Below are 14814 nucleotides of genomic sequence, written 5' to 3'. Positions count from 1 at the left end.
GCCTCGGCGGCGGGTCCGTCTTCTCTCCTTCCTCCCCACCCACTGCTGGCTGCTCCCCGCCTTCTCCCTTCGTTTCCCTTCCCTCCCTTCCCTGCTGCTGCTTTTGCCAGGCAAGCCAGCCTCCCTCTCAGCCTTCACTACCGGGTCAGAGGCTCCGTCTGAGGAGAGCGAGTGCGCGAGCCAGGCAGGCAGGCAGCAGACGCCCCCCCTCCCCACACATACACGCCGCCTCCTACTACTCCAGCAGCATCCACACGCAGCCCGCCCTCTCGCTCGCTCTCCCCCCCCCAGGCTCGCCATCCAGTTACTGTAAAACTAGTCCATACTCTCCCTCTCTCTCTCTCTCGCACACGCAGCATCCTGGCTGCTGCCGCAGCTGTCATAGCCAGCAGTTCCCCGCGCACACGCAGCTAGAGTGGCAGGGACGGGGGGAAGCCGCCGCCACCACCCTCCCCGCCTCAGCCCCGTCCCTCACCCCGCTCCATCCTCCCTGCTCTCCGCCGGCCCAGACGGCAGGCGGGAGTAGCGGTAACGGCAGGCAAGAGCAGCCCCCTCGCCCGCCCCTCTCGGCAGCCTTCCTCCTCCTCGTCAGCCTCACACGAGCTAATGGAAACTCCAAGGACACCCCGAGGCAAAGGAGAGAGAGAGGAGAGGCGAGAGGCAGAACGAGAGAGGAGGGAGGCAGGCAGGAAAGGGAGAAGCGCCCATCCCTTTCCCCCTCACGGCAATGTCCAAGGGCTTGAAGAAGAAAAGCCACTGGACGAGCCGAGCAAAGACTCCCGAGTCCGCCGCCCGGGCTCCCTTGGCAGAGCGCAAGTCGGGGCAGGGAGAGGGACGGCCCCTCTCCATGCCCCGGCTCCGTAAGCCAGCCAGCAGCGGAGCTCGGCAAAGAGGCAAGGGGCGGGCCAGCCAGGAGGGGGTGGCACCCCACCTTGCTGGTCCGCCCCTTGCCTCCATGCCGAGCTGTGCCGTTGGAAGGGGGGCTATTTTTGGCGCTGCTGCAGCGGAGCCGCAGGGGCGGCCAGCGAGGGGGGTGACACCCCTCCTCGCTGGCCGCCCCTGCGGCTCCACCCCGGCAGTGCCGAAAACAGCCTAAAAAATTTTTAAAACTTTTTTTTAAGTTTTAAAAAAGCCCAGTGGGCGGGGTCGCCCCCCGGTGTGTCACCCCCAGCAGGGGCGCTGCCCGGGGCCCCCCGCCCCCACCGCCCCTCCCCTGCGACGCCCCTGTTTTTGAGCAATTATCCCTGCCTATAACTGTGCAAAAAGGCCTGCCTCTGAAATTTTGGTTTTCCGCTTTTACCAGTGGTGGGTGGAGCAGGAAATCTTATTTTTCCCTTTGGACGGCAGGCTCGTTCTACACACACACACCCCCACACACTCCATGCTCCATCCAGGTAAACAAGGGGCATTATCAGAGTTCAAAGTCACTTTCTGGCCAGGCAAAAAAACTCGAGGAGGATGCAAAGCAGGGTTGGTGAGGTGTGTGGCTCATGAAAGTTTGTGACTTTGAGAGGATCCTGAGGACCAGATAGAATAGCCTGGAGGGCTGCATTTAGTGCATGGCCCTGAAGTTCCCAGCCCTTGCACTATTGGATCAGCAAAAAGCTCACAGGATCTCACCTTGTGCTGGGAGAACGCCAGTAACTGCATCTCGCAGCAACATCATCACCAATGATATTATTACAGTGGTACCTCTGGTTATGTACTTAATTCGTTCCGGAGGTCCGTTCTTAACCTGAAACTGTTCTTAACCTGAAGCACCACTTTAGCTAATGGGACCTCCCGCTGCCGCCAGGGCACGATTTCTGTTCTTATCCTGAAGCAAAGTTCTTAACCTGAAGCGTTATTTCTGGGTTAGCGGAGTATGTAACCTGAAGCATATGTAACCTGAAGCATATGTAACCCGAGATACCACTGTACTAAAATTTGAGTAAACCACAGTTTTATATAAAATATCACAAAGTGGTATACAGACAAAACAAACCCAGTATCGCAATAGAAATGTCAAACACACATCAGCGAGATGTTGTTGGCCAAGAATCTCAGGTTTGAAAGACCTGTCTGAAAAAATACAGTTGTTAGAGTAATCTATTTTTTGAAAAACCATTTTTTTTATTTTACAAATATAAAATTATAACAATCCAGATGCATATCCATATATAGAGATTACTCTGAATCTCACAACTTCCCCCCCCCACCCCCTCCATGGGTCCTATTATCAACATTTACAACTGCCTATTATTCCATACTCTATATTTTATGTCAATCCAAACGATCCATGGTATCTGTTACGTTACAAGTGAGATTAAAACCCTGCTGGTGTTTCCATCTGTTTGCAATGGTCTCCTAGATACGTTATAGATTTCCCCCATTATTTTTAAAAGTTTTTGTCCTCTTGGTTCCTGAGTTTTCCAGTCAGCTTTGCCATTTCAGCATAGTCCACCAGCTTAGATTGCCATTCCTCTCTGGTAGGGACTTTGTCTTCCTCCCAAGTTGTTACAGTCATCTAAAAACGAGCAGAGATGACTTGTGCCGAACCTCTGTTGGCAAGATGTTCTGCCACACTAAAAAGTTGAGCCCTGGTAAAACCCAGCCGAAGCTCAGGGGCGTGTGGAAGCATTTAAACTGCCCCATCATGAGACCTCAGCAACCGAGGAACGGGCTAAACCTGACTCTGCTCAAGTGCCAAGAGCAGTAGATATTAATGCTGCTGTGTCACAAGATCTTGGTGCCCCTGCTGTAGTGCAGAGGTATCACTCTGGTGGGGTAGGAAGGTAGCAGTGTCTGCAGTATCTTGGCAACCCTGCACCAGTTAATAAGAACAGGACTGAGGGATTGCCTGGAGGGGGGGAGGAATGGATTGAGCCCCAATGGCTGTGCCTCGCTAGTCAGGCATAGGACTCCACTTCACCAGCAAATGAAACTGTGTGCACTATCACAATTTTAAGTGAATTGCGCTACTTGGTCACTGTGGACATTTGACTGTGCAATCTGTGCATGTATACTTGGAAGTATGTTTCTTTTAGTCCATCTGGGCTGATTTCCAGGTACATGGACATTTTTATTTTATTTTTTAATTTATTTAATCATTTTTTTCGATACAAACATCAACCGCAAAAGACACATACAACAAAAACCCTAATAACAATAATAACACAATTTGACAATTCAGATTTGAATACCCTGATATACCTATCACTACACCTTTTTAACAATATTTTCCCACCTCTCTCTCCTCCCCCTCCTTCCCATCACTTTCTGTCTTATCGCTTAAATATTCGTTCCAGATTTCTTCATATTTATCCATTCTTATTTTGCGTCGACATGGAATTCGTTTGTATGTAACTAATCTGTCCATATTATCAATCCATGTGCTCAATGGAATCTTTTTGCGGCTCTTCCAATTCATCAAAACAAGTTTTTTTGCTTCTAATATAGCACAGTACATCCATTTTTATTTTTTTTTTACCTTGAAATCTCCCACGTTTCCGGAATATAATTTAGAATTAAATTTAGTTCCCCGAAATAACAATTTCTTTTTTATTACTCTTGCTATAAGATTACTCTTGACATAAGATTGCAGCTTCAGCCTCAAAGAAACTCACTTCCGTCAAGCTATATCTTCATGCCAAATATCTCTGTTAGGGAAAGGCAACTGCAAGAATCCCTTGGATATCTGTAGCGCCAATTCAGCTGGGGGCACTTGGCAGTAACTCTTGTGAATCCACTATGGGTTTTCCTTTTAGCTTTGATTTAGCAGATAATTTAAGCTCTTTTGTCAGCTGACATCTAAAGTACCTGAGGTAACCTTATCTGTTCCTTGGGAGTGCCTCTTTTTCATTTGTGTTAGGAAGCAAAAGTGTGGATCAGCTTGATAGATTCTCTCATTGTAGCTCAAAGCAATTCTTAAATGTGATGTGGATATTTTGAATAGGGAACGGTTGTAGCTCAGTGCTAGAACATCTGCTTTGCATGCAGAAAGTCCCAGGATCAATCCCTGGTGGGAGAGACTCCCTGCCTGAAATCCTGGAGAGAAGCTGCCACTCAGTGTAGACAGAATGTGAGCTGGGTGGACCAAAGCTATGTTCCTGTATTTAATGTCAAGTGTCTAAGCTTTGTTCTATAGGTAGGGTTGATTAGCTGGTGGGCATTGTATTTCCCCCCCTCCTCTCTTTGTGCTTTCAAAATATTTTTAAGTTGTTTTTTAATTCAGTGCTGTTTTTAATACAGTAACTTATTTAATTGTATTTTTTAAAAAACAATGTATATAAACAATTGGTATGAGATTGTTGTTTTTTAGCTGTATCTGTTTTTAATTCGTGTTGTGAGCCACCTTGGGCCCTGCACCGGTATAAATAACGTCTCCAGCTTATTAGTTTGTTCTTGTATTTCTGCCTGGCATGTTAAATACTAATTTTCCTACTTTCTAATAACATTTATCTTCCAAATTTTCCCATCTTTCCAAATCAGAGAGTTACTATTTTCTGTTTGTTCTGGAGCTGCAAATCTGCAAGTAAGGGGTTTGGAGTTCAAACAAATACTACATCAATGCAATTCAGGTGACACCACTCAATACCCCAACTGTATTATTTTTTTTTAAAGAAACTATGTAATGCCTTCTGTTATTGCTGTCACTTGCAGTATATACAATTTGCCTTGTGTAGCTTGCAGAATAAACATATGACCATGGGTGGAGAGAGTTACACTTATTAGTTTAAACAAACAAATTTGAAGGAATGGTCTCACTTTAATTGAAGTGGAACTTACAGTGATGATGGCATGATAAGGGGCTTATATGAACAACAGGCTGCACTAAGTCTGCTTTCCCCTTCACTCCCATTACAGGATGCGGGTGGCGCTGTGGTCTAAACCACCGAGCCTCTTGGGCTTGCTGATCAGAAGGTTGGCAGTTTGAATCCCTCGCTCTGTCCCAGCTCCTGCCAACCTAGCAATTCGAAAACACGCCAGTGCAAGTAGATAAATAGGTACCACTGTGGCGGGAAGGTAACAGCGTTTCCGTGCACTCTGGCTTCCGTCACGGTGTCCTGTAGTGCCAGAAGCGGTTTAGTCATGCTGGCCACATGACCTGGAAAGCTGTCTGTGGACAAAAGGCAGCTCCCTCAGCCTGAAAGCGAGATGAGCGCCGCACCCCATAGTCACCTTTGACTTTACCTTAACCTTACAGGAGAAATTTATTGTGTTTGGCCGCCAAATAAAATTTTAAAAAAATGCCCTGACAAGCAGAACCAGCAATACTGTTTACTGTGTGTATGATATAGTTACAACAAGAGACACAACAATGGCATTCATACTGTTCATGCAGTTTTGGAGGATTAGAACATTTTAGTTCTTTAGAAATGCTCCCCTCCCTCCCCTCTCCAAGGACTCTTTTACTTTTTCTGTTAAAGTGTGTACACTCCACCTCTCCAACACACATTTCATGTTTATTTTCAAGAGGTGAATTCCCCTGCGTTGCTGCTCCTCTCACCCCCAAAGCAAATGTTGTGGGACACTGCAATGACATATGCTCCAACTTTTTCTGTCCTAAATCTGGGACATGCTTGCATGTTAAAGCAGCTGTACAAAATAGGAAATTTAATTGAAAGGATTATACCCTGAAAAGTGGTGTATAAATAATTGTGATTTTAAAAAGACATAAAGATGACTTATATCATGGTTATACTATAATCATGATATGATATCCCCTTGTATCATCGGAGGCACTCACACTTGGCACCAAGAATGCTCATCTGGGCCATGTAGATTCTGTTCGGAATCCTATGCTGCATTGCAGGGGGCTGGACTAGATGACCACCAGTGTCCCTTCCAACTCTATGATTCTTACTTATGAAATTCTTTACCACAAAAGCAGCTTTTTTAAAAAAAAAAAAAGATCAGGCAGATTTGAAGAGAATAGGTCTAGTATCAGTAGCTATAGCCATAGCAGTTAAATCAAGCCTCGCATTCTGCTTGTGAGCTTCAACAGAGCGCCTTGCCAGCCACTGATGGAAATAATATGGTGGACTAGATGGACCTTGATTTCATCCACCAAGGTAATAGTTAAACCAGGCTTCCCCCAACCCCATATGTTTTGGACTCCTATCAGCCCCAGTTAACATGGCCAGTGGTCATGGATAATGGGAAATGTAGTCCAGCAACATCAGGAGGGTATTGAGTTGGGGGTGGCTGACTGATGCTCATAAGCAACTACTGAAGGCCAATGCAACAAGCCAAATCTAAATAAAGATCTGATTTGTTTCGGCAATTGTTTAGAAGATGTGACTGAATTGTGCAACAGCTTGGGAACTAATTGAGGAAGGATAGCTGAGGGGATGTTATAAATAACAATAAGCAAAGAAATCAAATAAACCCAGTCTTTCTCTCCTGGATGGTTTGTTTTTTCATAGCCCATGTTCCTGTTACTTTTTTTGGCAAAAGGAGCTCAGTTCTCCACATCGCACCCCCTTGCTATGTTCTGACACATCATTGTGAAGAGAGTTCCTCCACATCCCTTCCAGTTACCCTGAGTGTGTCTCTAATGGTGGGCTGGTTTCTGTGATGGGTAACGGTGCCTATCAGTTTTGCCACTGAGGTGAGCACGATTCCAGTGGGGAAGGAGAGAATTCTGGTATTCTTTATTTTATTTTACTTTGTAGCTTTTTTTGTTTCTGAGTTGCACTTGGCGTCAGTGAGAGTGATGATCTGAGCCTCTCTCTTCAAATGGAGAATTTGGCCCCATGAGCAGATGGCAAAGTCCATGTGGAACTGAAAACAAATCACTCCAGTGACACACTCAAACACTCATCCCTTAGCTTCGATGTCTGGGTTTCCTCCCTCCCGTTATCTAACATTTTTTTTGCACTCCGCATGTGTTAAGTGTTCAGCGGCTCCACTTTAATATTATCCATTGTGACAGTTCTAGGCCGGTTTTCTAAAATGATTGACCTGACCGAGACACAACTGGATCCCCTCGCAGAGCTTTTCTTTTCCCCTCAGCAGGAAAAGATGGGGGAACATGAGGAGGAGGGAGAGAAGCTCAGGCAGAATCTGTGTAAATCATTAATGCCTTTTGTTCTGGATGGATTCTTGAGATCTTATCAGGATACAGTCACACAAACGGGTGGAGGGAATAAGAAGGGAGAGAGCTGCATTTCAAAATGAGAGCTTTCCAACGACTGAGGTAAAAAATCATTTCACTGCCTGGGAAAGGGAACCTATCCATTTATCATAACGAGGATCAGAAAAGAAGAGCCTTTTGAGATGCTGGCAAAAGGGAACTGAAATAGCACAATCTGAAGTGCTGTGTTGTGAACAAAGCAAAGCGAGAGAGTAAGGTTTCTGTCAGAGCACTAGAAGGACCAGTGACGGCTCTTTTCTGAGGGCAAATGGGGTGCTGCCCCACCAAACTCAGTCTCTTCTCATCTCTCCCCCATAGGTCTGTCTTCTTACTTTCAATCAGTCCAAGGGGTTATGCTGCCTGTCAGCTTCCTCCTTTGTCTCAGGCTTTAAAGCACATTCAAAGCACATTCTTTCCCTCAAAGCATGCTGTAGTTTGTTAAGGGTTGCTGGGAATTATAACTCTGTGAGGGGCAAACTACAGTACCCAGAATTCTTTGAGGTCCAGCTCCGAGGGTCTTCTGGCGGTTCCCTCACTGCGAGAAGTGAGGTTACAGGGAACCAGACAAAGGGCCTTCTCGGTAGTGGCGCCTGCCTTGTGGAACGCCCTCCCACCAGATGTCAAGCAAATAAACAACTATCCTATTTTTAGAAGATATCTGAAGGCAGCCCTGTTTAGGGAAGTTTTTAATGTTTGAAGTTTTATTCTGTTTTTAAGGTTCTGTTGAAAGCTGCCCTGAGTGGCTAGGGAAACCCACCAGATGGATGGGGTAGAAAAAAATAAAATAATAATAATAACAACAATAATAACAACAACAACAATAATATTAATAATAAATGGAATGTACTTTGAATATGCATTGGAGGTCTAGTATTTACATAACTTCATTGCCACCTTTGCAGAACTCAGTAGAGAGGATGGAGATAAAATTAGATGGCTGTATCACTGGCAGTGATTATGTGCCTACTGTTTGTCTCCCTGCCTTCTGCGTTACCCGTTCCAATGGGCAGAACCAGCACAAAATGCAGGAAGTGTTCCTTCTCTCCCCCCACCCCTGCACCTTTCACCAACACAGACCCTCCAAATGTCCCTGTTTTCCAGGGACATCCTTGACTTAGAGAAGCCGTCCTGGTTTCTGATTGCACCCCGGAATGTACTGCTTTTCCTTAAAGGTAAAGGGACCCCTGGCTGTTAAGTCCAGTCACAGACGACTCTGGGGATGCAGCGCTCATCTCGCTTTACTAGCCGAGGGAGCCGGTGTTTGTCCATAGACAGCTTCTGGGTCATGTGGCCAGCATGACTAAGCTGCTTCTGGCGAACCAGAGCAGCGCACAGAAACACTGTCTCTATTTTCACTGGAGAAATGCTGGAGGGTATGCCAACAATGAAAGGACAATTTGATATATATATACCCAGGTGGTGCTGTGGGTTAAACCACAGAGTCTAGGGCTTGCTGATCAGAAGGTCGGCAGTTTGAATCCCCGCGACGGGGTGAGCTCCCGTTGCTCAGTCCCAGCTCCTGCCCACCTAGCAGTTCAAAAGCACGTCAAAGTGCAAGTAGATAAATAGGGACAGCTCTGGCAGGAAGGTAAACGGCATTTCCGTGCACTTCTCTGGTTCGCCAAAAGCGGTTTTGTCATGCTGGCCACATGACCCAGAAACTGTCTGCGGACAAACGCCGGCTCCCTCGGCCTATAGAGCGAGATGAAGGCCGCAACCCCAGAGTCGGACACAATGGTCAGGGATCCCTTTACCTTTACCTTTACCATATAAAAGACTCGTTCTAATACTCTACTCATTTACCAATAAAAAAGAAAAGGAATCAGCCTCATTCCCGCCAGCCGCACCTCAGGGGAGCCACCTTTGACGTTGGTATTGCTCAGGCATCAGTCATAAACCATCTCTGGAGATGCCTGGGATTGTCTGCGTGCAAAACAGATTCTCTGCCACTGAGCTATGACCCTTCCCACTGATATAAGGCATGGCAATTTAAAAGGTTGATACAAAACCAGCCCCTCCACTTTTTTCACATTAATTTTAAGTTGTGATTATCATGTACATCACTTCTTTAAAAAATAAAATAACAGAAGCAAATTCTGAGCACAGCAGCTCCTGCCAGACATTTGTCCCACTTTCATCACTGCTAAGAGGTGGCTGGTGCTGTGTGATGAAGGTTTCGTGGGCTATTTATGAAGTTGAGACTACACACACACACACACACACACATATGCAGTTCAGAGATGCTATAGAAAGGAGGAATGCTGCTGTTTATTGGGGATGAAGCTAGGGTTGGGAGATGATGATGGTTTCTTGTGTATGGTCCTGTGGGAACCAAGCCTAGATGGAAAGCAAAACCTCCAAATTTAGGAACAGAGGAAACTGTCTGAGTCGGACCCATTGTCCACACAATGGACAATGCAACTCTCCAGGGTGTCAGACAACGGACAGCCCTGTGGCCTTAGCTAGAGATTGTGAGCTGAACCTATGTGCTCAGGCATTGCACTGTAGCCCTTCCCAATTCTGGTAACCCAGAATGGCTTGCTTAGAACTTGCACAAAAATGGTAGAAGGGCAAGAACTCAGGCCACAGAAATAAAATAATACTGAACAGTAGTTCAAATGATACAATTGTTTCAAATAATCTCTTCTGTAGATGGATTTATTTATAGAAGTTTATACGTCAGATGAAGTATATACACCAGGACAGGGCCCTGTTTCGAAAATTCTTCTTCAGCAGATAGTCTTAGAGTCTACCAGTACATGTAGAGAGATTATTTTAAACAATTCTATCATTTGAACTACTATCCAGTATTATTTTACTTCTGTGGCCTGAGTTCTTGCCCTTCTACCATTTTCGTGTGAGCTTCAATCAAGAACGCCAACTTCTTTACTTGCTTAGAACTTGGCCATTGGGATCTGAGCTCAATGCAAAAATAGTGCTTTATTTTGCCTATGAAACATCAGGCCATGAGATTATTGAAGCATGAGGGCTCTGTTTTTTATAGAAGATGAATCTGTACACATGCTGTGGTTCTTTACAGTATGATTATATACAGAATGTTTGCTTTGCACATTCAATGCTTTCTCGCTACAGTTAAACGACTCCCTACTTCACGTTTGAATTTGCATCAATTATATCTCAGGGGATGTCTCAGATCTTGTACAGAAAGAAACATCCAGATCATTTGGCTTCTTGGTCTTTCTTCAAAGCATCCTACACTATAACAATTCTAAGGGCTCAGTGATCCGCCCCAGCAGCAGACTGGTGTATAGAATGGGGTACAAGGACAGCTGCTCCGTTGCAGTACAACAACATGCAACACTGAAACTGGGGCTGTGTGCACCTAGTGCTAAAAATAAAATAAAATTCTCTACCATGACAATCTAAACCCTTTAACAGGAAAATCTGAATTCTGCAGCCTACATAAACCTGCATCTCACCTATTTTGTGTAATTGCCTTGTTTACTATTTTGCAGAATTTATTCTGGTTCTCTTAGTCATGAGCTGGTAAAGCTTAGGGTTGTGGGTTTGAGCCTCACGTTGGGTGAAAGATTCCTGCATTGCAGAGGGTTGGATTAAATGACCCTTGGGGTCCCTCCCCACTCTACAATTCTATGATTCTATGAAGATGAGCACATGGCTATACCCATCCCTATGCATTGGCAATTTTATCTAACAGCGCTGCTGGCTCTTGAGATTTCAACAGGCATTGCCTCTATGTTTTCAAGTATATTGTCAATGCCGTAATAAGGAGGTAATAAAAAAGAAGGATGAAACTCAAGCTTCTCAGGACACTGAATTCTGCACTTGAAACCACATTCTGAACTGCACCATAGATGCAGCCCTACTAGTAGAGTAGCCAACCATGCAAACCAACCCAAGATGCATCAGCATAGCAACATGTGTCAAGACTACTGTGCTGGCAGCAGGCTGTATCAGTAGATGCAGTGACCGGGGCAACCCAGTCAGATGGGTGGGGCACAAATAAAAAATGGTGGTGGTGGTTTGCAAGGCTTGGTGAGCTAATGGACTGGTGGGCTTTATCAAGTCCTGCTCATGGTGTGTAAAGCCAGCACATGGCACAGAAACAGGCCTGCGGAGCCTAGCAGTTGTGGGATGTGGGTGAAAGCAGACCTGAGAAATAAAACTTGAGTGGATTCAGATGCTGCCGTGCATTCACAACGTTGCAGCTGAATCAGCCCATATTTTACATTTGGAACACCAGAAAGGAAAGTATCTGCAGTACAATTGTTACTGTTGCTAGAGAAATTATTGGACCTTGAGCTTGTTTGGAGGTTCTAGCAGGGGAGCGCAGCTATCGTATACCCTTGACCGAAGAACGGTACACTCCTTCGATCTGGGATGGTCGTCCTCTTCCACCGAGCGCGCAGCTTCGGGAGGGACGCACATGGAGCGGTGAGGGAGGAAGGGGACACCCGCCTAGCCAGCCAGATCAGCCAAATCAACCCTGGCGATCAATGGGGTGACAGATGTCGCAGCCAGATCACCCTCATTGGGACAGAGCTGATTTTGGACCCCAAGAGACCCAGTTTCACATCTTAGCTCACTGGTTGGCCTCACTCTCAGCACGTCTCTCTCAGCTTCCTTTCCCACATGGTTGTTGCAACGATGAAGAAGATCCTCCTGCAAATCCCTCCCCAAAGCTGCTTTTATCATGAAGCTGTTTTTTTTTTAACTTAACCCCTGCTCCCTATCCCAACTGAAACAAAGCCTAAGGAGGTGCAACTAAAACAAAAAAGCCCAAGGACATGTGGCTGCACTTGCCCATCTCCATCATTTACGTATATCTATGCATCTTTTCTTTCTTCCCTCTTCTTCCTCTTGGATAATTCTTCATTCCTTGAAGGAGGTCTTCCTCTGCAAAGCGCTGTATACATTGATGGCGTTGATATAAATGAATGCTTCTACTTACTCAAACCACTCTCTACTCAGCAACACACTACAGTCCAGTGGGTTGCAAACATCTGTCTGAGGGTGCCTCCAGATTGTCACTCATTTTCCAGGAGGCACACAAATAGGGATTTAGGTTTGCATAATTAAAGAAGATTAAAGTCATTTGTCACTCTGATGCAACAAATTCCCTTACAAAAAAAGAAGAGGAAGGGGAAGTAGAAGAAGACATAGCAGTCAGAAAAGTGACAGTAAAATGTGCTGAATGGTGTGGAATAAGCAAAAGAATTGTTAACAGGAAGCAAGCAGCTCTGGATGAATGCTTAGTGTCATATAACTACCTCACAAACAAATCAGAATGAATACCCAATGAAGACTGGATGCAAGTCATTTCCAGATGACCTGCTTATTGATTATTCATCCTGATTTGTTTGCAGGGAGATTCAACAATGGCAGATTTAGGGGAGTGCAAGCGGTTCGGCTACACTGGATGCAGAGCCTTGGGGGCGCTGCCAGGGGTGGCACAACTATTATTTAGAATGGAGCGCAAGAGGTGCAGAGGCCCCAAATTTTGGTGTTGCACAGGGCACCGCTGAAATTTGAGAGCCCAAGGATTCAGTTAATGGGATTGTTGCCCAATAGCGCTAAATCAGTCTTAATTGCACAAACTGGATTTGCTAATATGCGATTGAATCCCACCTGAAAATAGCTGCAGTCTGAAAGAGCCCACTATCTGATTTCTAGGGGTGGGAGAAAATGTTGATTTCTGTTCCTCTGTGTTTCTCACTTTTCCACCCTTAAGTTCAGTTAGTTCTCCACATGTCCACATCTGTTTTTGAATTTTTTTAAGGTCCTCATGAAAATTAATCAGCATTTTAGTATGAATTTCTCCTAATATACACATTTTTTGTATGCGACTTTGCCTAATATACACATTTTAGCAAGACAATTTTCCCAAACATGTTTGTGTGTTATTTTTACTAATGCATACATTCATGTGCACATTTTACACCAGTGCGTGCATTTTTGTGCACATTACTTCGCTGGATATTGCATTGCAAAATTCGGAGATGTGCGAATTTCAAAGGATGGCTGTGTTTCGGTTCACATTTCCTTTCTGAAATTGCAAATTAGGGAAGCTTGCCTTTAAATGCTAACATAATCAAATTTCTCTTCCCCCTCCCATCTCTACAGACCTGCACATATGTTTTTGTGCAAGGAGATCAAGGGATTAATGCTCAATAAACATCTGAAGGAGCCCGTTGTCTTTCAAACCTCACCTTCGCAGGTCTTTTTTCTTTTCTTTTCTCTCTCTTAGGTAGTGAATCCCAAAAAGAAAATGAAGAAAAAGAAATACAATAACTCAGGAACAGTGAGTAACATTGTTTTAATGTTGGCTTTATGTCACTAAAAAAAATGTAAAGCTGAACAGTTTTAGGCTTCCCCTGAAGAACCCTGGGAAATGCTGTTTGTTAAGGAGAGTTGCTTAGAGGCCCCTGTTCCCGCACAGCGCTACAATTCCCAGAGTTCTCTGGGAAAAGGGGTTGATTGCTCTGGGAATTGTAGCTTTGTGAGGAAAATAGAGGCCTCCTAACAACCCTCATGACCATTAACAAACTACAGTTCTCAGGATTATTTGGGGAAAGCTAAGATTGTTAAAGTAGTCCTTTAAATGTATATTGTGAATGGGGCCTCTTGTGGTGCCAGTGTGGTGTAGTGGTTAAGAGTGGTAGACTCGTAATCTGGTGAACCGGGTTTGCGTCTCCTCTCCTCTACATGCAGCTGCTGGGTGACCTTGGGCTAGTTACACTTCTTTGAAGTCTCTCAGCCCCACTCACCTCACAGAGTGTTTGTTGTGGGGGAGGAAGGGAAAGGAGAATGTTAGCCGCTTTGAGACTCCTTTGGGTAGTGAAAAGCGGGATATCAAATCCAAACTCTTCTTCTTCTTCTTGTGTCCTGGCTATGTTTGGTGCTAACATATCACCTATCTTTAGGCGCCAAGCAAAAACATTTCTCTTCTCCCAGGTCTTTGACTAAATAAACAATCTATGGCCTTTTAAACTGTGGTGGGTATTGCTTTTGTTTGTCACCATGTTACATATTTTTGTGTTTTTATATTGTAAACCTCCCTGTGCTCCTCGGAAGAAGGGCGGTATAGAAATCTAATTAATGGATAATACCTTATTCACACCAGTTCTCTGCCTAATAGCAGGGCCAGCCCCACCCATTGGGGAGGGTCGTAGCTCAGTTGTGGAGCACATGCTTAAAATACAGAAGTCCCCAAGTTCCAGGGTTGACCCAAGTTATTGCTGCCTGAGGCAGCAAGATGACACTTCCCTCTCTCATTCAATGTGTAGAAACTGTGTACAAGATTAGCAAGAGACTCCTAGTGGCAGGGCTATGGGTTCAAGTCCCATGTTGGGCAAAAGGTTCCTGCATTGCAGGGGATTGGGCTCGATGTTCCTTGTGGTCCCTTCCAGCTCTATGATTCTATGATAGAGGAGAGAGTCTATGATAGTTAAATCTTATTTAAACACTGGTTATAAGAAAGCACCCTCCACCACACCTGAGAGCAACAAGCTAGCTTAGGGGGCACAGATCAGGCCACACAACTCTGACCTCCAACACCTCACTTCCACCACTCACGGCCTCCTGGGATCTGCTGCCTGAGGCAGCTGTTTCACTCTGCAGGGCCAACTCTGCCAGGTTTAGTCTTTGGCATCTCCAGCTTAGACTGGGAAAGATTCCTGTCCAAAACCCTGGAGAAGCCCGTGCAATTCAACCTA

At 45.2% G+C, this 14814-nt stretch overlaps 1 protein-coding gene across 1 annotated transcript in view; it reads left to right on the top strand.

The window, feature by feature from the left end:
• Nucleotides 1-14814, top strand: part of LOC117048537 (copine-5) — a 130127-nt gene that overhangs the window by 93519 nt on the left and 21794 nt on the right. Inside the window, exon 13 of the mRNA XM_033152491.1 lies at nucleotides 13347-13400. Coding sequence (XP_033008382.1) covers nucleotides 13347-13400 — 54 coding nt within the window. The remainder of the gene's footprint in view (nucleotides 1-13346; nucleotides 13401-14814) is intronic.

Source organism: Lacerta agilis, chromosome 6, assembly GCF_009819535.1.
Source record: "Lacerta agilis isolate rLacAgi1 chromosome 6, rLacAgi1.pri, whole genome shotgun sequence".
Lineage (NCBI taxonomy): Eukaryota > Metazoa > Chordata > Lepidosauria > Squamata > Lacertidae > Lacerta > Lacerta agilis.
Note: the sequence above shows the minus strand (reverse complement) of the source record. Positions and strands in the feature narration are given on the sequence as shown.